A 27,268-nucleotide genomic window follows, 5' to 3' on the forward strand; every position below is an offset into this window, starting at 1 on the left:
TCTTAGTGGCACAGACAGAGCTGTCAACACCTGCAGATCCAAAAAGCAATGGTTATGACAGTCCCACCCTGCAGGAACAGAGCATGCCTGCCCTGCACACAGCTCACCTCCTGCCTGCCTCTGCCCAGAGACTGCTTATCCAGAGGTGAGACCAGCCACCCCACAGCAGCAAGTGGGCAGCTGCAAGGGACGGCAGGACCCGGAGCTGCCATCGGTGTCACTGGCAGGGCTGCTTACACTTTTCTTTCTCCCAGTGGAGCTAAAACTTGTCCTCATCCTTCTCCGAGTTTCTCCAAATTCCTGGTGTGCAGAGAAGACTCTGTCTTGGCTGCTTTTGCCTTCTGACAGATGCCAAGATATTAAGATCTCATCATTTGAAAGCAAGAAACCAAATGCCAGTTGCAAAGAGAGGAAAGCATGATTTCTTCTCCCTGTTTCCAAGTACAACCCAGACAGGATTAAATTCCTGAAGGATGTGGGGCTGTATTTTCAATGGTGTTTAGGCTCCAGAGATGCAGAGACATAACTCTCTATAAAATAGCCCAAATCACTCTTACGGGGCAGGCGCCCATCTATCTGCACTATCACACTGCTAAAAAATCTGGCTCCTGCTGAGCAGCAGCAATCTGTAATTCACTCACCACAAAAATATACTCTCCTGTTGAATATACCAGTTACTGTTTTTACAGTCTTGTTTGTTTTTTTTTTTTCTCTGTTAGGGTTGTGTTCACATTCAAGGTTGCTGAAGTTAACTGATAAATAATGAAGATGCAAGGTTTATATATTTCAAACGAAATTCCACTTTTTATCTCAATGAAGACTGACACACATGCCAAAGAAAAAAACGCTATCACTAGGAATAACTGGAATTCGCTGTAACATAACAAATCTACAAAAAACAGCCTATCTCAATACATGTGAGATGTTGCTCAAATAAATGGCATAAGCACAGCATGTCCTCCTGGTTATCAAAGAATTATCAAATTCAGAGTAAAGGCCATGCCCGCCTGTGAGCCACTGAAGCTGGATGGCTACACCATCCAGCAGAGTGAGCTTTTCTTTAATAATGAAAGGAAAAAAGCACAACTGCAACAGAGATGAAAAATCAGTGATGGAGCTAAGTCTTCCTGCTTGCTGATTTGAATGGTGAATCAAATTGATGCTCTTTAAATCACCATGATGAATGTGTTGGGCTGTAAGGCACCAGTGGGCTGGAGGGAGCCTTGCTGGTCCCACCACCTGAAGGCAGGAGAAGCCCCACAAAGAAAAGCTTACAGGGAGGCTGCCCGGGCAGCCCAGGGCATGCATGCAAGGAAAAAACTCAGGAGCTGCAGTGTGATAGCTGGGGGCTGCACATCAAGGCGGAGGATTCCATTTGTTCAATAAAACACCTCATACATACAGGAAACTTGCTCCTCCTGGCTGTCCCTTCTTAGTGGTCAAAAGGATGTCCAGGGACTTTTCACAGCCCTTGTTTTGAGCTGTACCCGGTGCAACAGGGGATGGCTACTTCCCATGTAGGCGCTTGTCTGCTTGAGCAGGGCGATGCGGGGTGAAGGCAGCAGCAGACAGCAGCAAGTGCTTATGCTGTGGGGGAAGAGCACACCCATGGCGGGGGTGTGTGGGGACAATGCAAGGGAGGTGGGGAAGAATGCAAGGGGAACGGGCAAAGAGTGAGCCAGGGATGGGAGGGAAGAGAGAGGTGCAGGGCGGGGAGCTGAATCCACACTGTATCTGTGTGCTGGACATGGTACCGCTGTCAGCAGTGGTGACAGGGAATGGGGAAAACCAGGCGGTGGGTGCCGGGCTGTCGGACCGAGTGGGGCAGGATGGCGCCCGGGAAGTGCCTCTGCACTCTGGAGGGACACGGAGCAGCTTCAAGAGTTGCAGGGGTAACCGAGGAGGGGTGCTGGCGGCCCTGAGGCACGAACCGGGGACCTCTTCCCGAATGGGTGTCGGAGTGGGGGACGTGTTCGTCCTCCAAGCTGGCTCTGAGCCCGCCCTTGCCTCCGCGGCCCCCCCAGCCCGGCCTCCCTCGCGCCGCACCTCCCGTCTTGGCGGGATCAGCCCTGAGTGGATGTGACATCCATCCGGATGAGCAGGGAGCCCCTCGGCCAGGGGGGCCGGCGGAGCCGCTCGCCGCGCCCTGCCCGGGTTCCCCCTGTCTGGGCAGGGGCCCCGCGCCTGTCCCGCCGCACCGGCACACCGGGACCGCTTCGCGGCAGCGGCGGGCGGGTCCCGGCTCCGCCGGACATCCACCGGTGCCAATGCAGCCCGGTGCCAGTGCTCACCGATCACCGCTGCCGGGAGGGCGCAGAGCCGCCCCGGCTCCCGCAACAACTGCTGCAACTTTCCCCGCTCCCCCGTTCCGGCCCCCGCCGCGCCCTGCTCCGCTCCCTTACCGGCAGTGCCGCCGCCGCATGTCGCGCACCGCTAGTCCGCGCTGCCGCCGTCACGGCACTGCGCGGCACGGCGCGGTCCGCCCCGTCGGGCGCGGTGCGGTGCGGTACGGTGCGGTACAGTACGGTACGGTGCTACCGGCCTCTGCCCGCCGGTACTCGCCGCGCTAATCCCGGTCCTCCCCGTCACTCCGCCCCGCTGACAGCCCCGATAGCCAATAGGAAACCCCTGCCAGGCGCCGCGCCCCGCCCCGTGGCACCGGGACGCGGGGAGCGGCCGGACCGACACCGACCCTGGGGTGCATGTCCCCAGGTGCAGGCGGGCGGGCATGTCCCAGTGTAGCACCGTCCGCATCCCCATGTCCCTGTGTGCACGTCCCAGTGCAGCACTGTGCACAGCCTTGTGCCCCAGTGTAACACTGTGCAGGTCCTGGTGCCCGGTGTGCACACCCCCACGTGCCAGTGTGAACCTGGCCTCATGGTCTGGCAGGTGCGACCCCATATGCTGCTTCACATATCCCAGCGTAGTACTGCACACGTCCATGTGTTCTGGTGTGGACATCCCCACGTACAGCGTGTCCCTGCTCAGCAGCGTGCATGCTCCTGTGTGACTGCGGGCACAGGTCCTCACGCATGAGCACGCATGGCTCTCTGTGTTGTGCCTTGTGCTGCAGAGTACAGTCTGCCCTCTACCCCACCACGGTTTGGGGACCACAACTACAAAAAGACAAAAGCTGCATGTGGCCAAACCCAGCAGGCTTGTGTCACTCACCTTGGAGCAGAGACTCTGTGCTGTTAATTATCCTCTCAAGAGGAACCTAACCCTAAGTACACTGTGGCCACAGGTGCCAAGCAATTTCAGGCCACCACAGACTTTACACCACTGTGTCACCAGTCACCCCAAGGATAGGAAATGCCACTCCAGTCTCAGGAAAGCCCTTAATGCTACAAGGGAGAAAAAACATCATCCTTTGACTCCAACCCAAGGAGTTTGCTGGCACGGGAGGCGGGTGCAAGCAGAGACGGCATGGGGCAGTTGGGTGCCAAGGCAAGAGGTGCTGTGGCAGGGCCCCCAGCCACTACGCTGCAACCACACCGGGTCTGCACGTGGCAGCTGACAGGGCTGGCAGCCAACACTCCCTGCCCGCCCAGCCTGCCAGATCGATTCGCTATTAAACAGCACTTTATTACCCAGCCTAGCAATCACTATTAAATGTGTGTGAGAGGAAAGGCCCAGGGGAGCTTGGGCCTCACATGCATGCCATGCCTGCAAGAAGAATTTGGGGAGAGCCGCCCCTCCTTGCTGCTTTCCCTGCCTGCAGTGAGCCCAGCTCTGCGCCTGCCTCTCCCCACTGCCACTCAGAAAGTGTGTCCCCTTCTCCCTTCTCAGGCATAGGGATGTGGGGAGAAAGCAGCAGGCTCAGCAGGCTCTCCTCATATTTAATGCATTGAAGCACTGCCATTTTCTCCCTCCTTCTCCAGGCTCCTGCCTGCACAGGGCCCCTCTCCCCCACGTCAGGGACCGTGGGTCCCTGAGCTGCCTCACACACAGCCGGCTTTCCCGGCTGGTTCTGTGAAGCTGGGCTAATTAGGGGCCTCGCTGCTGTGGGATCAACGACCTGATTCCTTCAGCAGCTTCTTGATGGCAGGAGGGTGGGGAGGGGGAAGGCTTTTCTCTAAGCTGCAGCCGAAGTGACAAATTTAACCAAGTGGAAGAGCTCAGAGCTTTCCCGGTGTGTCTGTATCAGGACAAGGCATGTCTACACCTTCCCAGCAGCTGCAGGCAACCCTGCTGAGAGCTGCAAGTGGCAAGGGAGAGGTCCTCTCCTGCCACCCTGTCTGGAGATCTGGGCCATCCATGGAAAACACATTTCCTTCCAAACCATGCATGCTTCCCCCACAGTAGCTGTGGCTCTCCTTAGTGTTCTGTGTTCCACATACCCCTCGCCTTCCCACAGCCCTGCATGGACATGTGCCTGCATCCATGGGTCAGACCAGCACTGACATGAGCCTGGCTAGTTCAGGATTTAGCCCTTTATCCCTCAGTCCTTCCTGCTGTGAATCCCTCCCCAGCTGATGAGGAGCAGGAGGGAGCAAGAAACCCCCCTGGCAGATATCAGAGAAGGGAACAGGTAGAGTCTCCTGAAGCTGTGGCTCCGCTTGGACTCAGCACCCTTGTGCACCTCTGGGCTGCTCCCCTAAGGAGTTGTCAGAGCCAATTCTTTCGGTACAGCCTATGATTCGGGCGCTGCAAAGGGCCATATTCTGACTCACTGCTGCCAAAGTCAGTGGGGCTGTGCTTTGGCCTTGGGGCACAGCATAGCCATGCAATATGGACAGTCACTCTGTCAGCAGGTGGGTACTCCTCACACAGCTCCCTGGAAGCACCATGGAAAAAGCAGCTGAGGCCAAGGGAAGATGAACTCTCCTCATCTCTACATTGAGGGTTCTGGGGCAACCAATTAGATTGCATGTGTTCCCTCAGGGCCTAGATTTAACTACATGGCTCTAATTAATGCTTGCTGCCTCCAGTGCCAACACCCAACCACATCCTAGCTGTGTATTAAAAAAGCCACTGCAGTATAAGCCAAGTCTTTAATAGGCTGATGCACTTATCTGTTATTCCACCAGGCTAGTGATTAAGGATAAATGGTGAAAATACTCTTCCTTGGCAGCCTGTTACACAAACTCTGCTTTACAGCTTACTCAGGGCAAAAAGGCAGTGCTGGAGGTCCTGCCTGCTGCCCCTGCCCAAACCTCAGGCTTCTGCCCGGACCTGGATCAGGGAAGAGCACACCCACACCATCCTGAGCCTCCTGCAACTCCCTTGCGTGGGGTGGGCACGTGGCAGCATGGCGGGATTTTTCAGAGTGAAAGGCACCCTGTAAGAGGACACAGACTGTAAAATGTCTTACCAGTGCAGACTGCAGTGTATGTGAGGCGTAACTTCTGCCTGCCCAGCTGCCAGTGCCTTCCCCAGTGTCCCGGCTCTCTACCTGGGGCTGCCCCCTCCCACAGGAGGGACATGGGCTTGGAACAGCAGAATCAAGCAGTGAGGAGGTAGCAAAAGCTGTGAGCTGGGCCTCAAAGTGAGCTGTAACAGAACATTTCTGTAACACCCCAGGAACACCTGCTGTTACAGAAATACCCCGAGCCTGTCCAAGCCCTGGGCAGCATCAGCACAGCAAGCAGGCTTCCCCCTGCACCCACATTGCTCATCAGGATGAAGGCAAAAATGCCAGCATGCTAAAACCTGTCCTGGGGACGGGGGAGGTGGGGCCTCAGCACAGCTTGAGCCATAAATAATCTCCCTACACAGCAGTTAGGGTAACAATTGTGTGGGAGTATCTCTTGGTAAAAAGATGCTTAGGGAAAAGATGGTCTTGAAGGAAAGCAGTGAGAAGATTTCTGCCTGGTGGGACATGCTCTGTGCTGAGGACAGAGCTTCCAGGGTGCCAGCAGGTCACTCAGACCCGCCTCACCACGGCGATTCACTGCACCAAAGAGACAAATTTAGTCTGAAACCACTCAGATCACCAGTTCTCTGGTGTAGCCTCCCAGGACACAGCTTGTGCTGCAGCACATATCTTTGGATCTGGTCTCCAGCTAATTTCTGCAACAGTAAGATGTGAACCCTTCCCCCATTTTCAGCCTCAAGATTTGCATGAGGAGAGGTGTAAGAAGGAGTAAAAGCAATGAATACAAGGAGTATTTTATGTGAAAGAGACAGCAAGCCCCATGCATACAGCCTGACCCAGCACAGGGAGAATATGGTCACATACAGAATTGTATAAAAGGTGTGGAAACCCTAAAAGGTCAGTTAAGGAGGAATAATTACAAGCATAGCAAGGAAACTGAGCAAAACCTGACAAGGTGCAAATATGCAGAGATACATGCAAGGGTTTTGCTGAAAGCTTGGAAGCAGTGGATTCGCAAGAGAGATGCTGCAGAACAGCCCAGCATTGGTGTGTAGCTAGGAGCTCCTCACGCATGTTCCTCTTCCAACTCTGACTTGCACAGTTTGGCCTTGCTTAGTTCTATTTATTTTTTTTTTTTTTTTAGCCCTGACTGTATCATCAGATTCTCAAAAACAGAAAGGGGAAGGTGGCATGTACAGGGAAGAGCTGAACAGTAGGTGTGGGTTCCTGTTTCACCAGCCTAAGAGTGGCTCCTGGTGGCACTGTGCAACCTCAGCACTCACTAAGAGCAGAGTTTGCCCTGTGGGCCCAACACCTTCTCCCATGCAACCAAGAAGTCCAGCTGTGGTCCACTCCAACGCCAAGAATTATGGAGGATGTCAGACTTATTCTGCAGCCAGAGAGAGTATGGAGACAGATCCTTTGAAAGTTCCTGATGAGAATCCAAGGCAAAACAGTGTTGAGAGTCCTTATCCAGCTTCTGAGGTGCTGTATGCAGCCATCTCTCACATCTTAAAGTTCTAACATTGTAGAATTACTGATGTCATTGAAATGACCTTGCCTCTTGCCCCACTTGACACTAGTGGAAAACTAAAGGAAATGCCTCCAAACATGTTGCAAGGCTGACAGTATGTAGCCAGCAAGGTAACAAGCCATCATATGAGCAGATAAATCCTAGGAGAGCAGGTTAGTGTTCATTTGGCACAATACCAATCTCCTAAAAAATAAGTTGTACCTTCCCACAGTGCCAGCCTCCAGGGACCCAAGAAGGCTTGAGAAAACCCAGCCAGCGTCTTAATACACCTTTGATGTGGTAATAACATAGAAATAACTGCATTTTCATTGCAAGAGGAAAGTCAATGGGCATAGAAGTCTTGCCCAAGATCAGCCAGCAAATCAGGAGCACTTCTGGGAACCAAAGCCTGATCTCCTGACTTGAGGTCAGCTCTTCAAAACGACAAGGTTTCCTCCCTTCAGGCCCAAATTCCCTAAACCTCACCCCTGCTACCAAAAGGGTGAGGTCAAGACCAAATTGCTCCTCCAGACTCTCCAAAAGCACAGCCAGGCGCCAGCGCTGCCTCACAGCAGCGGAGCTGGCTGAAGTCTGTTCTCACATCAGGTGGATGTTAAGGAGGATGAAGATGCTAGCAGGATCAGACCCGAGGACATGCCCTGGCCCTGAGTGCAGACAGCACCATATGTTTCTAAGGAAGATGCAAGAAAGCTGCAGCAGCAGCTGTGAGCTAATCTGCTTCCTCCTCCCAAGGCTCATCTTGGTCTCTCGTCACTATGGATCAGCTCTAGGCCTGACGCCGGAGCCCTGCTTTCCCTCACAGGACATCAGCAATCACTGAGATAAGAGGAGAGCCACAAGACTGAGCAGTGTCCCCTGCTCAGTGAAGGTATCTGTGCTCAGCCCTGTACGAGACACTTCCCCAGCTGCCCTGCAAGCACAAGTCTCACAGACCTTTTAATTTCCTTTTAGATGATAAATTAAGATAATTGGTTGGTCTTACAGGAGCAGTTGTGATAATTTTTCCCACATCCTCTTTAAAATCTAGAAGCTGGCAACTATCCAAGCTTGTAGCAGGAAGCTTTTAACCCAAGCTCTGCCCTCATCTTACTGCTTGACTAACAAGGTGAATTCCCCTGGTCATAAGGGACCTTCCTGACATCAGAGCTGACTCAGGAAGCTGTTTTAGTAGACCAGTTCACAGTGTTAAGGCTCAACTGGAAACATGCATCTAGCCGAAACTCAAAAAGGAGACTGACATACACGTCTTAAGAAAAACACAGACCCACCTGAGGCAAAGGATACTCGACTATCAGAAAATTGCTGCAACTCTTGACTGAGGTAGCAGACCAGAACAGATTTCTGGTCCTTCAAGCTTGTCTGCTTTGAATTGCCCCTTTGCTGCTAAACTACAGTGAATAACACCACCTGTACTGCAGTGCTGTACAGCCATTCCACAACCACTCTGCATATCAGGAAACTTTACAGACATGAGTACAAAAAGTTTATGGGCTTGGGACCCTTACCATTGCTGTGGTCCTAGGCTGCTAACTCTGTTGGACATCCTGACAGCATAAAGCTTTGCTGAGGCATACGCCTCTACAATACAGTGACAGGGTCTGATGCTCCTTCTGCATCTGCAACACACCTGTGGAGAAGAAAGAGAACAGTCTAAGCATTTCACAGCTAGAAACTCTTCATGATTCCTAGTTCATGGCACACATATCTTCATAGCCATAATCTTAAACCTACCTACCAACTCTCCCATAGATCAACAGTTTGTCAGGGTGCTGAGGGCACTAATAAACTTCAGTGGGCTAAGCCAACCTCACCTGGGGCCTCCACCCACTCCTGCTTATAGGCTCACAACCCTATTTAAGCTCAGCCTGGGGCTCTTAGTTCCTATTAAGCAATATTGTAGGAGTTTCTGGTTTCTAGCTTGGCTTAGATATCCTCAAGGGTTCAGTTGATCTGGACCCTTTCCTGTAGGCTGATGTCCTAGCTGGACTTCAGCCCTGCTCCATCACCATGGCCTTGCCTGTTGGTCATAGGGCTGTGTCTGATCCTGGTTGCCCTTACTGGGCACCAGGCAGGTATTCAGTAGCTGGTCTCTGGCTGGGGAGGCCCCTGCCCTTGCAGGACCAGCTACCCTTGCTGTGCCCTGACACAGCTGGCATGTTCACCCTGCTCTTCCCCATCTTTCTTGCATTCCCCTAAATGCTGAGACAGGGAACTAGGAAAACAGCCAGCACCATCTGAGAGGCTGCAGTGCCCCAGTCCTGGCACAATGACTGCTGTCCTGCAAGCAGGTTAAAGTGAGCTGGATGATGCATGACTCTTGAACAGTCCCATGACCAGCTGTTGAAGTTCTGCCTTGGCACTAGGTCTTAAAGGTAGGAGTCTTCACTTTCCCCATGAGCAGGGCTAAGCCTGTGCAGCCACAAGACAGAAAAAGGTTGGGACAAAGCAAAGGCCAAATGAATGCAACCAGGTCCCACTTCTCCCTCTCTTTGTGGTACCCAGAGTCTTTCTGGGCTGACTCTCAGCCCTACTTTGAGCCCTGCTACCAGCGAGCTCCTGAGGAAGTGACTCAGGCAGCCCAGCTGGATCAGATGAAATGAAAAACATGAACAGAGGTTGGTGTGGGAGCAGAGCAGGTCCCACTTGCCAGCCCAGCACACATGTTGCTCAGGAAGGATAACAAGCAATCCACAACACAGCTCCTCTGAGCGAGGACTTGACACAAGCTGGGGGCTCCCAGCCAGGTCTGTTTTGGCACAGAAAGTCTTCAGCAAAGGCCAGATGTAATTGAGCATTGCACTCCCTTGCTCACTGGTGCTCCCTCACTTCCTATCCAGACCAAAACCACTATTTCAAAATGCCTCCTTGAGGCCAACTTCAGTCACAGTCATTCACTTACAGGGGCAGTGTTAAGGGACTCCCTGCCAGATGCCACATTTCTATTCCACAGCAGGAACAAGAGCAGGGTAAGCACAGGCCTGAAACCTCCTGATGGCAAAATGAAACCTCCTGGTCTAGAAGCAGGACCAGCACTCCCAGAGCTTTCTGTGCCCCCACTGCAGGGGAAGGAAGGGCTGTTCCAGGCCATGGCTGGGGTTATTCTCAGCTCCTTTAGAAAACTGAAAATCCCTGCCTCACTTGTCCTTCTGTAAACGAGAAAAGCACTATACTAACCCAGGGAACCCCTGAGACCCTCAAGCAGCAGGAGTGACTTGCCTGGGGCAGACAGGTAGCACAGGTAGCTACCCCTAAAGGATAGGTACAGGGGTAAGAATACCCTTTCCCAACCCAGCCTCTACATTGGGAGGGAATGGGCAGACTAGAGTGCATGGACAGGTTATTGTTTTCCAGGGAACGTGGGACTTATTCCATGGAATTTGGGACCAAGGATTTGGGACTTGTTCATTGCAGGTGGGCCCTGCTCTTTTTCCAGGTGGATTTTTTTTATAGTGTCTGTTGACAGCAGTGATCAGCAGCTCGATGCTGCACAAGTTGGAAGGGCTCAGATCCGAGACAGGGATGGGGTCATCCATCCAGGGCCAGGTCTGAGGCAGGTGTGCATCGGGAGGAGTGCCGCACCAACGGGAGTGTCTGCCCGCAAACCGGCAGTGGGGAAGAGAGCAGTAGGGAAATAGCAGCATCTGTTTCTGCGGGAGCCCTACCTGGAGTCGTTATGGCAACTGCTCCGGCAGGAGCCCGGGCTGCTTCTCCGCGGGGGCTGTCGGCAAGAGGACGGACCTTGCCCGCTTCCCGGGGCAGGCGGTGCACTGGCGGGGAAGCAAAGCGTGGGCAGCCGCTTGGCAGGGTGAGGGGACACGGGCTGGGGGCGTCGGGTCGCAGGCGGGCAATGCCGTTCCGTCCCAGGCGCTGGCGGGGGTCAGCCCGGTACCGGCGGGGGAGCGGGGCCCAGCAGATGCCGGTCGGGTGTGCTGTGAGAACTGTGAGTCCCACGGACGGGTCTTTCTCGGGGTCCCTCCGCTCCTGCGGGCGGGGAGGGGGCGGTAGAGGCCGCCGTGGGAGCCTCAGGGCCGGGCAAGGGATGCGGGGGGCCGGGTCGGGGGTCTGGAGGGGCCGGAGGGCGGCGCCGTCGCTCACCGGCAGCGGCGGGTCCCGGCGGGTCTGGCTCCGCGTGGTGCTGAACGGACAGCGCCCCCGCGCTGCGCATGCGCGGAGCTGCCCGCCGCGGGCAGGGGCGTGCGCTGGGGACCGGGGAACTGGGACAGCCGGTGTGCGCTGGGGCCCCGGGGCGGCCGCGGGGCTGGAGCAACCGCTGTGCGCTGGGGGACTGGGGCAACTGGTGTGCGCCTGGGATCTGGTGTGCGCTGGGGAACTGGTGCGTACTGGGGAGCTGTTGTAGCGGGGCCGCTGGGAGCAGCCTGCGGGAGCCGCTGGGGAACCAGTGTTGCCGCCAGGGCCCCCTGGCCCGTCCACAGCGCCGGAGTCGCTCTCCTCTGCGCGGTGCCCCAGCTGGGCAGGGCCGAGCGCTCCCCGCGCCTCCCGCCGGTAACCTCCGCCCCACCGCCGCAGCCAGGCGAAGGGGCGGGGCGCTGGGGACGCGCGCACTTCCGCCGGCCGCCGTGACGTCACACCTGGACGCCGGCGTCGGGGGTGGGGCCAGACGCGGCTGTATGGAGCGGCTGGGAGTCGCGGCGGGGCGGCAGGTACCGGGCCGGGGCTGGCGGGGGGAGGCTGGATTCGGGTTGCTGCCTCGCCACCGGCCCCTGTGGGAGGGGGGTGTCTGTGTGCAGGCCCCGGCGGGCTCCCGCGGCTCCCTCCCTCGCTGCGGCGGCGGGGTAGCCCGGGAACCGGGCCCGGGGGCGGCTCTGGGGCCAAGCGGGGACCCATGGGGCGGCGGGAGGGCGATGTCCTCGGGTGAGGACCCCCGGCTGCCGGGTCTGTTGGCAGCAAGTCTGAGCACGGCCTCCAGCCGCAGCTCGGGCGCTCTGGGCTCAGGCACCGCTCTGCTCCTCCCTGCGCTCCTGCCGTTCCCCCCGCCCGCGGCTGCGGACTCCGCTCCGCAGAGGTGCGGTGTCCCCGCTGCTCGGGGAAGAGCGCTCGGGGCCAGCCCGGGGCCTTGTTGCTCCCCATGGGAAGGAGCAGGAGTCTGCCCTCTCCTCCCGCAGGGAGCCCGAGTGGCTCGGCACTGGATGCGGGGGGTGAGCTCCAGGCAGGGTGGTGCTTGGACATGGCAGTAAGGCACAGCTGCCGCGGGTGGTGCGGTAACGCTGCAGCAGTGCCTGGCTGCTCCACTGAGGGACAGGGACTCCCCAAGCAGCTGGTGGAAAGCCCTATCCGAGCTCTCCTGGAGGGTGGTGCAGGCAGGTGGCCTTGGATGCCTGAGGAGTGAATGTCCCAAGGCTGGGGCGGAGGTGATGCAGGTGGCAGGTGTGTGCCCCGCTGGTGGCCAGCCGAGGGATTTTTACCCCATGGGCTGACTGTAGGAGATGTCGCTGAGTCTTTCTTTCTGGCTGTTCCTCCTAGAGGCACCCGGCAGCAGGTGTGAGGTGATTTAGCCTGGCTCCCACTGTAGCCTGGCTCCCTGGCGTCTGATGATGAGTTTGACCCCCTCCAGGGGATGCCTCCTGGACCTGCCCTGGGAAGACATCTTGGTTCCACATATCCTCTGTCATCTGCCACTGCAGCAGCTCCTGAGCCTGCAGAGGGTCAGCAAGGCATTCCAGTCTCTCATCCAGCTGTACCTGGCCAACATGCGCTGCTTTGACTCAAGCCAGGTATTGGATGGCTCTGAGGCTGAGGGAGACACAGATGTCCTACTGCTCTGGAGCTAACAAGGAAGCATCTGACTGTGTGGGGAGAAGAAACCCCCAGCAAGGACGCTGGTTTCTGCTCAGGAGCTCAGTTTAATGGCTCCCATGTCAGACTGGACAGATGGGCTCAGGGAGGAGAGGCGGTGATTCAGGGCCCAGCAATGCCACTGTCTTTAGCAAGAGGTGTTGGGAGGAGTGCGCCTGGAAGCTCCACCCAAGCCATTATGGGGCATTGCCTGGCAGAAACAGACCAGCTCCAGAGTGGCATGGCCTTCTGGTCCTCACTGTGCAATAGGGTGGGTCTGATGGGAGATAACTCTGTAACTCATCTTCAGGGAGAGCTTGTGCCAGCCTTGGGAAACAATGTGAAATACAGGAGTAGCTGCTGTTCTGTGAGGGCATAGAGTGGTCTAGCTAAGAGTTTTTGGAGAGCAGAGGTGTGCAGCTCATCAGGAGTATATAAATGCAGGGGTGGTGATGGGGGATGGAGAAGCCAGAGCATCTTCTAGCTTGTGACAGTAGCCTTGGCATGAGGGGAGGAGAGCCTGATGGGGGCGTTTGCCCTGGGATGAGGAGATGGGGTGGCTTTGGTCATCACCATCACAGTTGAAGAGAGGAGGGGAGAGATTATCTGGTGAGGATGAGGCTGATCTGAAACCCTGGGGGATGCCTCATTCTTCCTGGGTTCCCCACGCAGATCGGACCTGCCATCCCTCGAGCTGCTTTCGTTAACCTGCTGAAGGACAACGAAGTACTGCAGCAGCTGGCCCTCCAGAACTGCTCCGACTGGCTGACGGACAGGGAGCTGCTCCCGGTCATTGGGCAGAACCACCACCTGCACCAGATCCAGCTGAAGGGCTGTGCCCAGCTCAGCCGCCATGCGCTGGTGGCCATCTCGCTGAGCTGCCCCAACCTGCGTCGGCTCTCCCTGGCTCACTGCGAGTGGGTGGACAGCCTGTCCCTGCGCAGCCTGGCTGACCACTGCAAGGCACTGGAGGCTGTGGACCTGACAGCCTGTCGCCAGCTGAAGGACGAGGCCATCTGCTACCTGGTGCAGAAGTGCAGCAGGCTCAAGTCTTTGTCACTGGCTGTCAATGCCAATGTGGGTGATGTGGCGGTTGAGGAGATTGCCAAGTGCTGCCCTGAGCTGGAGCACCTGGACCTCACGGGGTGTCTGCGAGTCAAGAATGACTCCATCAGGTACTGAGCAACGTGGGGAGCTGAGCTGGGGCTGGCCACTGTCTGGAGTGGGGAGGAGAAGAGAACCAGAGAGAAAAGTCAGATTCACTCATGCTGAAAGCAATGAGAGCTCAGTCTGAGGGAGAAGCCACTAGCAGGCTGTTCAGAAGAGGCACTGTGTGCTGCTAACAGCAAATTCTCGAGCATGTCATGGAGGGTAGGTCTGGGATCAGGCCATGTCCCTTGAGTTTCTTGGAGACCACCAGGGTGCTGCTCCCACAAGATGGTGCATGCATGGCATGGTTATGAGCGCCGGGCTGCTGGGAGCAGAGAAGAGGGTGAGTTGTGTACTTGGGAGTCCTGGCTTGCAACCCATGCGTGATCTCTTTCTTGGCAGGGTCCTGGCTGAGTACTGTCCAAAGCTGCGCTCGCTGAAGGTGAAGCATTGCCACAATGTGGCCGAGTCCAGTCTGAGCATCCTCCGAAGCCGTGGGGTGGAGCTGGATGTGGAGCCTCCGCTGCAGAGGGCTCTCGTTCTTCTGCAGGACGTGGTTGGCTTCGCCCCTTTCATCAACCTCCAGATCTAGAAGTGCTGCTGCTGGGGAGGGGGGAACTGATGCAATGTGGGGGTCATGGGAGGATGCCAGAACTGGCTGCTGCGAAGACGTGCAGAGGGAGAGGTCGGTCCCGTTGGTGAGGCTGCCCTGACTGGGGCTCACTCTTTCCTCTTGTTTGTGAGTGGGCTTCATGGGTGCCTCCAGGGAAAGTAACTCCCTCTGCATTGGCATGGAAAGAGCGATTGACTTGCAGGAACACCATGGTGCTGAACAGGCCTTGGCCAGGCCAGATAATAAATAGGATTTATTATTTGTTGTATCTTCAGTCTCCAAGTGGCAGCTGTCCAGAGAGCAGGATTGTGTTTAGGGACTGTCCCCTGGGGCAAGTGTGTGCTGCACGCCAGCAGAGCTGTTGGGAACAAACCAGGCCAGCTGGAGCAGAAAGGTGAAAAGCCACCAGCCCTCCTCTGAGGAGAGGGCAGGCCCCTCTGGGTTCAGGGAGGAGGGCAGAGTGAGCCCAGCTCCAGCCTGTGGCAACCATCCAGCCTGGTACCAAAGGGCTGGCATGGCCCAGTGCAGGCAGTGTGTCTGTCCAGGCCAAGGATGCTGGTTTAGGCTAGTGCAAGGCAGTTGTTTTCAGGGGGAACCTGCTCCTTCCTAACAGCAGTTTCACTGATTGAAAAGCACCAAACCTGGCTGTGCTGTAACTGAAAGCAGTTGGTCATTGCCATTCGTTTCCTTCCAGCTTCTGACTTAAAATTTCAGCAGCTCGGGTCTGCTACTGTGTCCTGCTCCATGTGGTGCATCTGGAGCCTCGGCACTCAGCAGGGTTAAGTGATGGCAGCAGTGCTGGCCATGCTGTCAGCTGGAGTTTGTGAAGTGCTGCAGGTTGTGTTGGCAGGGAGAGCCTATCTCTGCTTTGGAGTTCAGCCTCAGCCCTTGTATCCACTAGGTGGTTAACCAAACAGCAGCTGCACCTTGTGATGAATGTGATGAAGAGAGTAATTAGGGGAAGAGAGGATGACCCTGCTTCTATCTTTGGCCCCAGGAGGGATTGGAAGCAGTGTCTGTACAGCATGTTCATGCTACAGCTGAACTACACACCAACTCACATCACCTTTATTAATACTGGCACTCAATTTAAAGCAACAGTGCACACAGACTTGTAAAAAGCTTGCTGCAAAAGCACAAGCCACATCTTGGATCTAAAAATGTCCCATGCAAGGAGTAGCTGAGAAGGCCCAGAGAGCCACTGCGGTGTGCCCCTCGGGGCAGAGGGACAGCTACACCAGGAGAGAAGGCTCCTCCTTGTCAGTCGAGTTAGCTGAGGAAGCTTAAAGCAGCGTCCTGGTTCCCAGGTTAGTTCCAGTTAGTGACAGGTGGAGGAGTCCCCTCATCCCTAGTGCCACGTGTCCATCCTGCCATGCCTGGCCAGCAAGGTGGAGACTGAAAAGCAGGAAGACCTGGCTGTCAGTGGAACTTGTACTTCCTGGCTGGTTTGAGGCTGATGTAGGTTCTCTTCATCTCCTCGCTCTCGGGCTTCTTGATGTCTTTGTATCTCTCTCCCTTTGTACTCACAACTTGGTTATCAATATAACGGATCAGCTTCTTGGGAGCCTGGAGAGGAAAGACATTAACACCAAGTGGGTGGACAGCCAGGCTGCTAGAGAAAGCAGGGGGACAAGCAGAAGCGGAGCTCGGAGGACAGGTGCAGGACAACTGGGGTGGTCTGCTTTACCCATCCTTTTGTAGGGAATCCTGGCCAAAACTGGGAAGTAAGCTGTCTGACTGGGGGGGCAGGGAGCCGGAGCCATGTTAGTCAGGAATGGTAGGAGCTGACAGACCCTGCAGCACCTTTGCTAAGCTAATCTTCCCTCTTCACTGACTAGCAGGCTCTGTGAACAGTTGTGTCTTGGGACTTCCCCTTTGCTTTCTGGACCTTCAGCCTGATTTTAAACCACCTAGACAAATGACATTCAAGCTGCTGGTGAGCTGGAACTGCTTTTCTTACCTCTTTGGGTGGAGCTGGTCGATGTGTCTTCTGATCATCTGCACTATCCACCATCATGTATCTGAAACAGGAGATGCGTTCAGTGAACTGGGTGTTGTGCATTGCCTGGGGCTCTCTGGTTTGTGGCTGTGCAATGTGTCCTACTTGCCTATATTGCAGCTAGGAGCACTTAATGTTCCCCGGTGGATGAAATGGGCAAGAAGTGTGTCATCCTGGTGAGAAACCAGGATTCTCCTGGAGTAGCATCCTTAACAGTATGTGAAGGGTATTGAAAATGCAGGCTGTTGAGAATGCCAATAGCCTCTGTAGAACTGAGATGTTGAGATGAGGTGTGCTCTGCCACTGAGCCAGCTTTGCTCCTTTTCAGCACAAGTGATGGCAGCCAAAGGAGACAGAGGGGAGATTACAGGACCAAGCTGGCTGCCTCTGCCCTGAAGAGATGATGTTCCTTTCACTCTACACCTACTGCTTGACTATGAAACAGGTCTGTGCTGGAAGCAATTTTATAGAACCATCACTTAATTCCCTGTGTGGCTGAAACATCAGGGCCCAAGCATTTGCTTGCTGTACTGCTGAATTACTCTTGAGACTTTGGTGCTGGTTTGGCAGATGGACAGCACAGCTGATCATGACTTCTCCCTCAGTAGTTAGTATAGTTGCTCCTGTGTATCTTCAGCTATGGTTATCTGCTCTCTGTACCTGTGTGATGTTTAAAGTACAGGATGTTTCCAAAATGTCATTAAAGTGAAGTTCCCAGAAACCTAACTAGCAGCTGGTATTTTTTTGCTCCCTTGCACGTTACTCTGAAACAAGGGATTGCTAATTCTGCCTGGATGCCATTCTGCCTTCCTTTATCTTCCTTAGTTACTCTGTCACTGGGGAAGGATGTAAAGTGGTAGCAAAGATGTGGCTGGATAGACACGTGGAATCTGCATGCCCACAGGAGGGTACCCATGAAAGCTGAGATCTTAAAGCAGATCAATGAAACCACAGTGTGGGCTCTCCTATTGAGAATTAAATGCTTTGGGAAATTAATAGAGGTAAACCAATCTAAAGCCACTTTCATTGTCCAGAAGTCCACAGGGGGATTTCAGAGAAGTTTCTTTAAACGCATTGAATTCACACCCTTAGCAATTGAGATTTAATCTTCTCAGTGTTGCTGTACAGACACTCTCTTAAAGATATCTTTAGCCTTGTTTGGACTGTCTCCAAGGATGGAGGTATGAATGAGTTGCTGTAGTTCTACAAGTCACCATGTGTTACCTGAGCTGCAGTATGATGTTTGTGCCTTGACCTGGGACCTCAGCTGACAGTACTGGGATTTACCCTGTACCTGTAGGAGGCTGAAACCTCACACACAGCCAGGGCTGTGACCCAACTGGGCCAGGGACTCTGCTTCTGTGCCAGAGCTGTAAAACCAAACTTGTTTGTTCCCACCCACATTTGTGCTTAGATGTGTTCACAGCATCCTTACTAAGCATTGTACACACCAAGTGCTTTATGGACCATATTGTCATTCTGACCTTCCCCAAGCTGCCACCTTCTCCTTTACTGGGAGCAGAATAAGGGGATCTTTGCTGCTGGGTACTTACTTCTGTAGGATGACCTGTTTTAGTTCCTCGTGGTTGGGTGCTCTCCGGGGCCGTGCCAATTCCTGGGGGAAGACAAGTGCATGAGTAGCACAGCAGGTGGGATGTACAGCTTCCTCCCCATCAGCCTGGAGAGACCAGCAGCTGGTGCAGCACTCTGGCCCTCTGAGAAGGGGGTGCCAGCCACAGCTCTGCTGGGATGCTGGCTCAGCTGTGTGGGCACAGCCCCTGCTCAGGTAAGGGAGGGAGAGGGGATGTTGCTCTGGGTGGTCTTGCAGATTGCTGTGCAGAAAGTTCCTGTGGTCAAAGCTTCTGCCTGAAGCAGACAGCTGGGGCACTCGTGTGTCCCTGAACTCTGCCCCCCTGCTCTTTGGCCTGCTGCCACCCACTTCAGAGTGCAGTACCTTCACACTCACACCTGCTGGGCCAATTTCCACCTTCTCGTCCACAATTAACTGTACTGCCTCCTCCAAGTTCCCCAAGGCCATGGCAAGCGCCTTCTCCACCTGGCTCACGGTACAAGCAGGGAACATCTCCAGTAGCAGCTCCACCCCATCCTTCAAGTCATCACCTTCCTAGTTGAAGCAAGAGAGACAGAAGTAAGCTGTGGTAAGGGATGTGGTAAGGAGGGCTGTTGAAAAGGGCCTTTCTGGTTTTGCACTAAGTCAGGAAATTCAGCTTGCTCTCAGCTGAACACTCACTCTCCTCACATGCATGACTAAATCCCACTCCTGAAGCTGACAGGGGATTGTATCTTTGCAAGGACAAAACATCACTCTTCCTTAATCTCCTCCCCCTATACCTCAGCTTTCTTTAAAGTAGGGCTGCTGTGAACTGGCTCGTCTGTGTGGCCATGCTATGTGTCTCCTTAGAACTGAGCTTTCTTGACACTGGTGCAAATGCTTGATCCCCCTCACCTTGTGAAGTTGTATGTGCTTTGATCAGAAAAGGAAAGGACTGCTAAACATGGTGACTTGTGGCTACATCAGAAGGAAGCACAGCAGCAGCATTTGCTAGGAGACTCAGCACAGAATGACTAAGCTGCAGAGCAGGTCAGTATTGAAGAAACAGCAAGCAGAGTGTGGCAGGGATCTGGCAGGTGCCACAATGAGGGTCATGCTGCTGTGGGATCAGGCTTGCTGGGCCAGTGATTCAGTGCTGCTAGCTCAGTATCTGCACAGCACAGGAGATCTCTGAGAGTGGGATTGGTGTCTTCAGGACTGATACCTGGATGTGACTGCTCCCTGTGCAGATACCTCACAACAGCTGGGGAGAGAAGTGGTGATCCAGCTCAAACTGTGGAGTGAGGCTGGGGGCACAAGGTGAAGCAGGATGGAGTCTGGCCCATGCTGCAGAGGCATCCCCACGGTGCTGCTATGGAATCTCCAACAGGCTTGTTGAACCATCACTCTGGCTCATCCTTTTCAGTGGCCGGAAAGGATGAGCCAGTGATTGCTCATACTCTTCTGTCAGCACATAATTTTCTTTTTCCACTTACTGACAGAGTCTTGCTCAGGCCTTACAATGGAGGAGGTCACAGACACCAGTGATGCTGTGTCATAGCCTATGTTGTGGTTCCTCACAGAGCCATAAAATGTCCTCAGGTGGTGGTGGTAGTCTAGTGCTGTGTGACTGTGCCCAGTGCTCCTGCTCTTCTGTGGGGTGCTCATACCTGGGCCCCGGCTCCATCTCTTGGGGTGCACAGCCTCTCCCTGTTGCAGGCTCCAGCTTCAGGTTCCTGTCCCTTTTTCAGGTCTTCAGAGGGTGCTTCACTCCCACTTTCCACTGCCTTTTGGCCAGGTTTTTCTTAAAGACACAGTGATATCTCCTAAGGAACAGTCCCATTAAGCATAGAGCTCTGTGCTTTCTGTTGACATTAGATAGCTAGTGCATCGTGTGCCTAAGCAAATCCCTTCTTAAGTGACAAGACTGGAAAGCGCTGATGTTCCCCCTGCGCTCAGCAGGGACAGCTGCAGCTGTGCTCCTGCTGACCTGCAGGAACACAGTGCTAAGGCATGCTAGAGTGCCCAAGCGCTGCATTTCCAGGCCTTGCAAAATCAATTCTATCTGTCAGTTCTTGGCCCCCTAGCACTGAGGCTGTGGATACTTACAGTATTTTTGTTATATTTCTAAGAATTCCCTAGTGTTTTCTCTAACTTTGAACTAAGGTGTGGTTTTGATTTTAAATTTGGGAATACACACTGGTAGTCCTCTGGCTGCATATAAGCCAGCACATCCTGTGATCAGGTTACTCTGATGCATCTCTCCTTACAGGCTTTTTCTGCATCACTGTAAGAAGAATCATTTCACCTGTTCTGTGCTCTAAAACTGGCATAGTGCTGTCCTTCTGCACTCCAATTACATCAGGATCCTCAAAGAGTAGGTTGCAGGGGACCAGAGGAGAGCAGTAGATATTCTCAAGTTCAACAAAGCAGCAAGTAAGATAAAAGAAATGAATGTCTGTGTAGCCTTCTGCCAAGACAGCAGTGATGTTGCTAGATAAGCAAAAACCAGACCAGTATGTCCTGAAAAGTTTAATATCCAGGCTCTTCACCTGTTTGTTCTTTAGTAGGAAGTACCTTTAGGGCTGATTAGTAGAGCGGTGCAGCTGTGAATGTTGAGGTTAGAAAGGGCCACTGGGGTAGTGTAGTCTTCTGCAGTCCTGCATGTTGCAGGCCAGAGCACATTTTGCATCTGTGCCAGGGTTCATGAGTGAATGAGAAGTGAGCTTTGAAGATGCTCAAAGTCTAGAAGTGATACATGTTATCAGCTGGACTGTCTATTTGATGATGTGCCTGACATGGGCTGCCTAGTGGTACTGTCCCTTGGGCAGATGGCTATGAGAGGCGGTCAGGAATCTCCGCCTTCAGAATTAACCTACAGTACAATTTCAACAAGCAGCCCTGTATCTGCTATTATTTCCTTATTCTGGATTTGATCTCAACAGAGCTATTTGGAGATCTGATGAAATGTTTTTCAACCCAGTATGCTTGGGCAGTATTCCACATAACTCAAGCCTCCTATGTGTTGATATTGAAAACCTGACTTGAACATTAAAAAAAAAAAAGTCAACCAATTCAGGCTAGTCTATGAGATCCTAACTGTGGCAAACAAGATTGTATTTTATCCTGTGACATTGCTCAACTCTAAACATTACAGCTTAAAACATATGCAGAAATACCTGCTTGTGCTGAAATTGTTTGTGTAACTCACCTCTGTTGCGAGCTTCACTGAGCCTTTCTGACAGAGAGAACATCATTTCACAAATATCCCCACTGCAACAGACAGAAGCTGTATAATTAGTGTGAGAAATAAAAGGACTTGTCTATCCTATTTGGCTGCCTTTTTATAGAAAGACAAAGCTTGATGGGAAGCCCAACAAAATAAGCTGGTGTTTCAGATCACCAAGGATCTGCTTGCAAACTGTTCTAGGATTAGCATCTGTGTATTTAGGCAAAGCCTGACTTAATCATAATGGCACAGGTTTGATACTAATACATTTTCAGCTGGGTAAAACAAAAGAATGTATGGTACTGAGGGACTTCAATCCGGGCCCTCACTGCATGGCATGCACATACAAAACAGTAATATTCAAATACCTGTGGATTTCTGCAAAGCCAGGGATATACGCCTCCATCATTTCCACAAAGGTGTCCATGTCAAAGGTCTCCTCAGAGGACTCTGGTGAACCCAGCTCTTCCAGGACACCCGTGATGTAAGAGAAGAAAACATCATCCATCCCACTGGCAACAGAGAGAAAGCAGGACATGGAAGCAGGCTCAACAGGCACATTTTTTCTTTCTCTCCATTCCCATTCCTCCTAACCTTTTGTCTTTCTAATAGAGCAGCAGAAGGACCTATGTGGACTGTATCTTGTGGGCAGATCTCACCAGTAAAGCCAAGTAATAGGTGGTCAGCGGTTGAGCGGGAAGCATTTATGTCTAAAATACTGCATGCGGTCCTCCTTCCTGGGCAGCGCTGAATGAAAGTCCCAGAGCGTGTCCAGGTGCTGTGCTCCTGTAGGTACTTCAGCTGAGCTAACTAAAATACTCTAAGTGCTCAAACCCGACTTTTCTATGTTGACTGTTGTTTAAGGTCAGGACATCACATTCTGTCAAGTTGCAATTTCTGTAGGATGCAGTGTTCTCTGCTTGTTGCTCTCCACACTTGTGTCACTGCTGCCACCGGCTGCAAAACTAGCTGCTGTGTTCCAGCCTCAAGGTGGCTGTATCTGCACGCAGGCAGAGTTCAAAACAGGGAGAGCCCTGACATAGCGCTATGCTGCTCAGAAAGCCCTTCAGGAGCACTGTGGAATGAAGGGAATCCCATATTCTAATGCATAGTACTGGACAGGAAATAAATCATCTTGGTAGTCAAAGAAATGACATTGCCACATTGCAATGTTAAACACTGGTCGTTCAAGCATTCACAGCAGAGCCTGTACGAATTACCTGCATCCTGGATCTGACATAAGTAAAAGCAACACAAACCACAGGAAAGCTACAGAGGTCTGCTTGGAGTTCAGTATAATGTGCAGAGGGACAATTCATGCAGAGTTCAAGCCAGAACAATTATATTGGATCTTTCTATCTCAGCATACCTGAGGTCTGCAGCAGGGATGTGGGACTGGATGAAACGTGTCAGTGTGTCTCGAATGATTCTTTCAAGCTCCATGACTCTCTCAACCTTTTTCTCTAAAAAGGGGAATGAGAAAGAAAACACCATGTAATTTCAAAGGCAAGAAGTAGATCAAAACTTCAAGAAGATCAAAAAGTAGGCATGGTATTGGCGAGTGTGCTCTTCCCATCAGAACAATTCATGAACTCCTCCAATGTGTTGTGTCATCCCTGGGTAACAGCAGGCAAAGACATCAGCAAAAAGCAGCAGTATGAAGATCCACTGGAAATACCAGCGCCAAGCAGCCCAGTCTGTTGGGCCTCTCCTGCTCGTTGTTGATGCTGGCAGTATACAGCTGTCACATACATTTAAAATGTCCTGTCCAGGAAGCAAAGCTGGAAATGCAGATATGTCCAGCTGCAGGACCTCAGAGAAACCTCCTGAGCTGGAATGCTGTGCTGTCCAGTGAGGGAGCAATGGGTAGTGGGTTTGCATGCTCAGTGCACAAAGGGGTGGACCTTCCAGCCAAGAGCATTCGCAGTGATGCTTTGACTCAAGAACAAGTGGGAGGAAGGGTAATGTCTCCTAAAGAAAAGACAACCTAGAGAGTATTTTACAGGGAAATACCAAGCAGGGCACAGACAACTAGTCTGCCAGCCAAAATATCAAAGGTCTCCAGGTCAGGCACGGACTGCCAGTGGAATCCTGCCCAAACAGGAGCCTGTTGTTGTGCCTGGTAAATGAGTCATTCTGCAGCCAATGCAGCTGCAACAAGGCACACTTGATAATCCAGAGCTCAGGGGAGTTCTAAGAATCACAGAACTCCCACAAAAGAAATGGCAGAGGGGGCTGCCCACAGCCCTCCTTCAGCTATCAGCACTAGGCCTGGGCTGAATTGGGTGGAGAAAAGCCCTTCCTTAACCATTCCTTTCCCCTTGGGTCTATGAAGCTGCTGGGTGGACAAACTCCTGGTGTAAGCACAGAGTTCTTCTGAGGAAGCATTTCACAGCATTAGAAGAAAACAAGACTGCAAACTTTGGCAGGCAAGAGCTCTTCTAGAAAACACCTGAAGTGAGCTCCTGAGCTCCCTGCTGCTTTCATTTTTCAGCCTCACGAGAATCCTTTGTTTGCATTTTTCTTCCTTTTGCAGATGTCATGGCCCACAAGTGTGGAAGCTGTCTATAAAAACAACAACGTGTAAAAACACCTTCCTGCCACCTGTTCGTTGTTTCTATGTGTTTTGTGAGTTTTCTAGTGGTGTGACAGAACCAAGTTTATCTTTGCTATCTTTGCAACATACCCAGAAAAACACATGAGCTTTGTTCTATCCTTCTCAGACATCAAAAAGCCAGTGATAAAATGTTGAATCTCACTGTTGGCAAGAGTACTGTCCTAAGCGGCACATTTCCCCCTCATTTTAAGCTGAATCTGCAAATGCTGGCAACTACCAAGCCCCCTAAACTTGCAAGCATGAGAAAAGTAATTTTCTTTTTTACACAAATCAGGGGTGGGAAATCAACATGTAGCAGTCAAAATGTTCTTACTACAGTTAGTTCTATCAAGAAGAATGCTTATTTCCTCCTTATTCAGAGTCTTTGTGACATCCTAGGAACTGGAAGTCTAAAAGATTTTGTCCATTTCCATGAAACAGGCCAATATTCTATGAGAGATGACTGAATAGTAACCAATAACATTTCCTGACAACCCAATTACCTGAACAACAGAGCACAATTCACCATGTCAAAGGCACTTTTGTGAGGTCTATAAATTAGCTGCTCGTAATTTATTCTGATCAATAGAAAAGGCAAAGTCGCTCATCTCCTTAACCAAAGGCACTTGCAGGCAAGTGTCAGACTGGAACAAGACAAACACAGAAAAAAATAATTCAGCAACAGGAGTATCACAGATACAGCCAGCCACTAACTGGTCTTGAATCCATTCCTTGACCTCTGACAACCACAAGAAATGCTGGTGTGAAGTGTTTGAAAATATTCAGGTATTTTCCTGCGGAGCTACCGGGCTGTATCTGAGCAAAAGCTGCTTCCTGGTATCTGTGAGTGGAAAGAAGGAAGCAGGTTTAACCATTGGGTATAAATTCTCTCTGGCACCTCAGACAAATCCATCCACCAGCACACTTGGATTTAAGGTTTACATACAGAGAAGGCAAGCTGCCATCTTCAGCCTGTCTTGGAAGAAAGGAAACCCTTTAAATGACAAAAGCAGAGTCACGCACTGAAGGACAGAAAGTAACTAGGTGATCAAGTATTTCCTCAAAGGTGAGCCATCGCCCTTTCACCTGAAGAACCCATCTCAGCTCCTACAAAACAAGAAGCACCAAGAGGGACAGATGCACTTGCATTTGATCATTTATTGCCATAAGGGAGAGACTTTATTCACCAGTAAACAGTCCTGACAATAGTTAACATCTGGGGGATCTGTAGTGCACAATGGTCTTGGCCAAATAAGGCTTGTGGAAGACAAGTCCTGAAGATCCTCCGGCCTTCCAGATTCAGTTGGTATTTTATTGAAATAGAGGGAGCTAATGAAAAACCTATGTACAAACATTTAAAAAAGGATTCTTCAAGGAATAAAATGATGTTGCTGCATATTCCTCCCTGCACAGCCAAGTTTACAATTACAATAACTCAGGACATCAAAACACCTTATGCATTATACCTTCAAATGCCACATTTTTTTCCAGTGGTGACCTGCAATAGTTAAGAGGGAGATTTACTAGAAGGGCCTATCCTATGTGCACAGTTTTGTGGACGAGTGATTTATAAGGTACAGAATGATCTAAAACTGAAAGGCAGAAGAAATTACTCCTCTGAGGGTTCAATTTTACTGAAAAGTGTTATCATAATTTTAAACTTCCAGTCATAATTACGATGTGGATTTTAAGACTGCTTCTGTAGTTGTCAGCTGATACAAACATATCTATGAAAGTCGTTCTGCATTTGTCATGATAATGTAGGCTCTGCTTAACATGTTGCACAGGGTCTCTTTTTTAAAACATATGGTCAAGAAATGGTATTCCTATTGCTCTGCCCTCAGCAAGAGCCTCACGGTTTTGCACTGTCAGAACAAGAGACGTTCAACTCTTAGAAATCCCTGTCACTTTTCAGAGTCTTTAAACACTGGGGTTTATTACTGAAGAGTGAGCAGCAGAGCACTGGATGTCACCTCACTAAGGCTTGGTTTGACATACCAGGAGTGCTTACTTGATCCACATAATATCACATGGCATACGTATTTTCTCAAGTCAGGCAGAGGAAAATGGTATCAGTTTTCAAAATGTGAATGTGAAAATTATTCATTTTCTGTACTACTTTGACCAGCAGTGCAACAGTTTGTCTCCCTATTGTCTGTCTTAAGAACCTGGTAATCCCCATCATCCTTGCATTTTCCATTATACTTGTATCGTCTTTAATATCTACTTATGCTATATTCAAGAAAAGTTACTTCTTTTTGTCCAATTCCTTAAAAAAAAGGGCAAAAATCTGAAATGTTTGCATACAGGCAGATCACTTCCAAAGGTTCTTTCAACTCAAATTTCAGTAATCTTTCTCAAATGGTCAATGTGATGGGATGGGAATGATTGATTGTGCCTTGGACTTTATATTACCAAGACAGACTTGAGGAGAGCAATTTAGGAAAATATTTCTGAGCCAAGAGGAACTGCCATTTGGATGTATATCAACTTTTATGAGATCATAAATTTGCCTACCAATGACTTGAGGTTTCTGCAAGTGGAAGGAGATGGGTGTTGTATGCCTTGGATGTTTCTCAGAACAGGTTTAGGTAAATCTTAGAATGGTTAGGTAAATCTGATTTGGCTTGAGGGATTGACTGAAACACCTTGAGAAGGTTCCTTTAGCTCAAGTTTCCCAGTAATTATTCTTAAGTGAGTAACAGGATAGGGATGGTTCACTGTGCTCTCTCTGAAACCTTGTTATGAGAAAGCACAGAGGACATCTCATGCAGCTGTGTGTGCATGGGCAATTGTGGATCCCTGGGATGTAAGGAGCTCTCAGCGCAGCCTGTGACAAACAGCCTCTGAGGAAATCTCCCAAAAGCCAGATCTGCAGGACAGAGCACAGGCTGTGGCTATATCCCACTGAACTGCTTTACCTCCTGAAACTAGAAAACTTTCCAGGCTGAGGAACACTCTACAGACATAATCTCAGTGCTCCCATTTTTTGTTCTGTCTGCTAAAGGAGGTCCCTGAAAGGACTTTCACAGTGTGGTTGCTATGGGAGAGCAGGCTGAGGTCACTGTGCATGTTAACACAATTAACTGCTTAATGCTATAACGTTAAACTAAGGCTTTTGTTAATAACTTAGTCCCAATAAATTACAGTAATAGAAGACAGTAATGCCTGTGGCCAGACTTTTCCCTCCCCCAAGAACAACGCTGTACACCCGCAGGGGGGTGTTGCTCTGCCGACACGTGCCCTACCTGATCAGGAGCACTATCTGTGCGGGACCTCAGCTCCCCCGGTGCTCACCGGTCACTTCAGTGCCTGCACGAGAATTGATGGTCCATCCTATGGCTGCTTGACCCAAGACAAGAATGAGGGAGCTCTTTATGGCAAAGGAAAGCTGAATTAGCTGGAGCACAACAGAATAATTCTCTGTATGTTGGTGTCTTTATGTTCTATGTCACTTGTGACTGCTTCCCCCAGTGCAAGGGGTAC

At 51.7% G+C, this 27,268-nt stretch overlaps 2 protein-coding genes across 5 annotated transcripts; one reads left to right on the plus strand and one right to left on the minus strand.

Annotated features, from left to right (window-relative positions):
* Positions 1-11,463: 11,463 nt before the first annotated feature.
* On the plus strand, positions 11,464-16,317 carry FBXL15 (F-box and leucine rich repeat protein 15). Of its 3 annotated transcripts, XR_013922361.1 has the most exons (5): positions 11,464-11,512; positions 12,333-12,583; positions 13,317-13,819; positions 14,196-14,478; positions 16,245-16,317. XR_013922361.1 is itself a non-coding variant. In XM_080347818.1 (4 exons), the coding sequence occupies exons 2-4, from the start codon at positions 12,401-12,403 to the stop codon at positions 14,383-14,385; spliced, it is 876 nt and encodes a 291-aa protein (XP_080203944.1). In that variant the 5' UTR covers positions 11,464-11,512; positions 12,333-12,400; the 3' UTR covers positions 14,386-14,867. The 3 variants fall into 3 exon arrangements, 2 of the variants coding, with proteins under 2 accessions (XP_080203944.1, XP_080203945.1); XM_080347818.1 differs by lacking the exon at positions 16,245-16,317 and having other exon boundaries at positions 14,196-14,867; XM_080347819.1 differs by lacking the exons at positions 11,464-11,512; positions 16,245-16,317 and adding an exon at positions 12,132-12,236 and having other exon boundaries at positions 14,196-14,867.
* On the minus strand, positions 14,864-27,126 carry CUEDC2 (CUE domain containing 2). Of its 2 annotated transcripts, XM_080347826.1 has the most exons (9): positions 27,031-27,126; positions 22,556-22,649; positions 21,555-21,698; positions 21,169-21,230; positions 19,628-19,761; positions 18,360-18,530; positions 17,959-18,020; positions 16,367-16,427; positions 14,864-15,972 (listed from the first exon to the last, which is right to left on the minus strand). In XM_080347826.1, exons 2-9 carry the CDS (start codon positions 22,627-22,629, stop codon positions 15,826-15,828), a joined length of 855 nt encoding a protein of 284 aa, XP_080203952.1. In that variant the 5' UTR covers positions 22,630-22,649; positions 27,031-27,126; the 3' UTR covers positions 14,864-15,825. The 2 variants fall into 2 exon arrangements, with proteins under 2 accessions (XP_080203952.1, XP_080203951.1); XM_080347825.1 differs by lacking the exon at positions 27,031-27,126 and having other exon boundaries at positions 22,556-22,652.
* Between the last annotated feature and the right edge of the window lie 142 nt (positions 27,127-27,268).

Source organism: Nesoenas mayeri, assembly GCF_963082525.1.
Source record: "Nesoenas mayeri genome assembly, chromosome: 7".
NCBI lineage: Eukaryota > Metazoa > Chordata > Aves > Columbiformes > Columbidae > Nesoenas > Nesoenas mayeri.

Bases quoted from the DNA above. Each gene is read 5' to 3' on its own strand.
- FBXL15 (XM_080347818.1), top strand. From the start codon at position 12,401: ATGATGAGTTTGACCCCCTCCAGGGGATGCCTCCTGGACCTGCCCTGG. The intron at 12,584-13,316 runs GTATTGGATGGC...TTCCCCACGCAG, and splicing joins GCTGCTTTGACTCAAGCCAG to ATCGGACCTGCCATCCCTCG. The intron at 13,820-14,195 runs GTACTGAGCAAC...CTTTCTTGGCAG, and splicing joins GTCAAGAATGACTCCATCAG to GGTCCTGGCTGAGTACTGTC.
- CUEDC2 (XM_080347826.1), bottom strand. From the start codon at position 22,629: ATGGAGCTTGAAAGAATCATTCGAGACACACTGACACGTTTCATCCAG. The intron at 21,231-21,554 runs GTATTTGAATAT...TGTCTGTTGCAG, and splicing joins GGCTTTGCAGAAATCCACAG to TGGGGATATTTGTGAAATGA. The intron at 15,973-16,366 runs GTAAGAAAAGCA...TTTCCTCTCCAG, and splicing joins GACCAGCTCCACCCAAAGAG to GCTCCCAAGAAGCTGATCCG.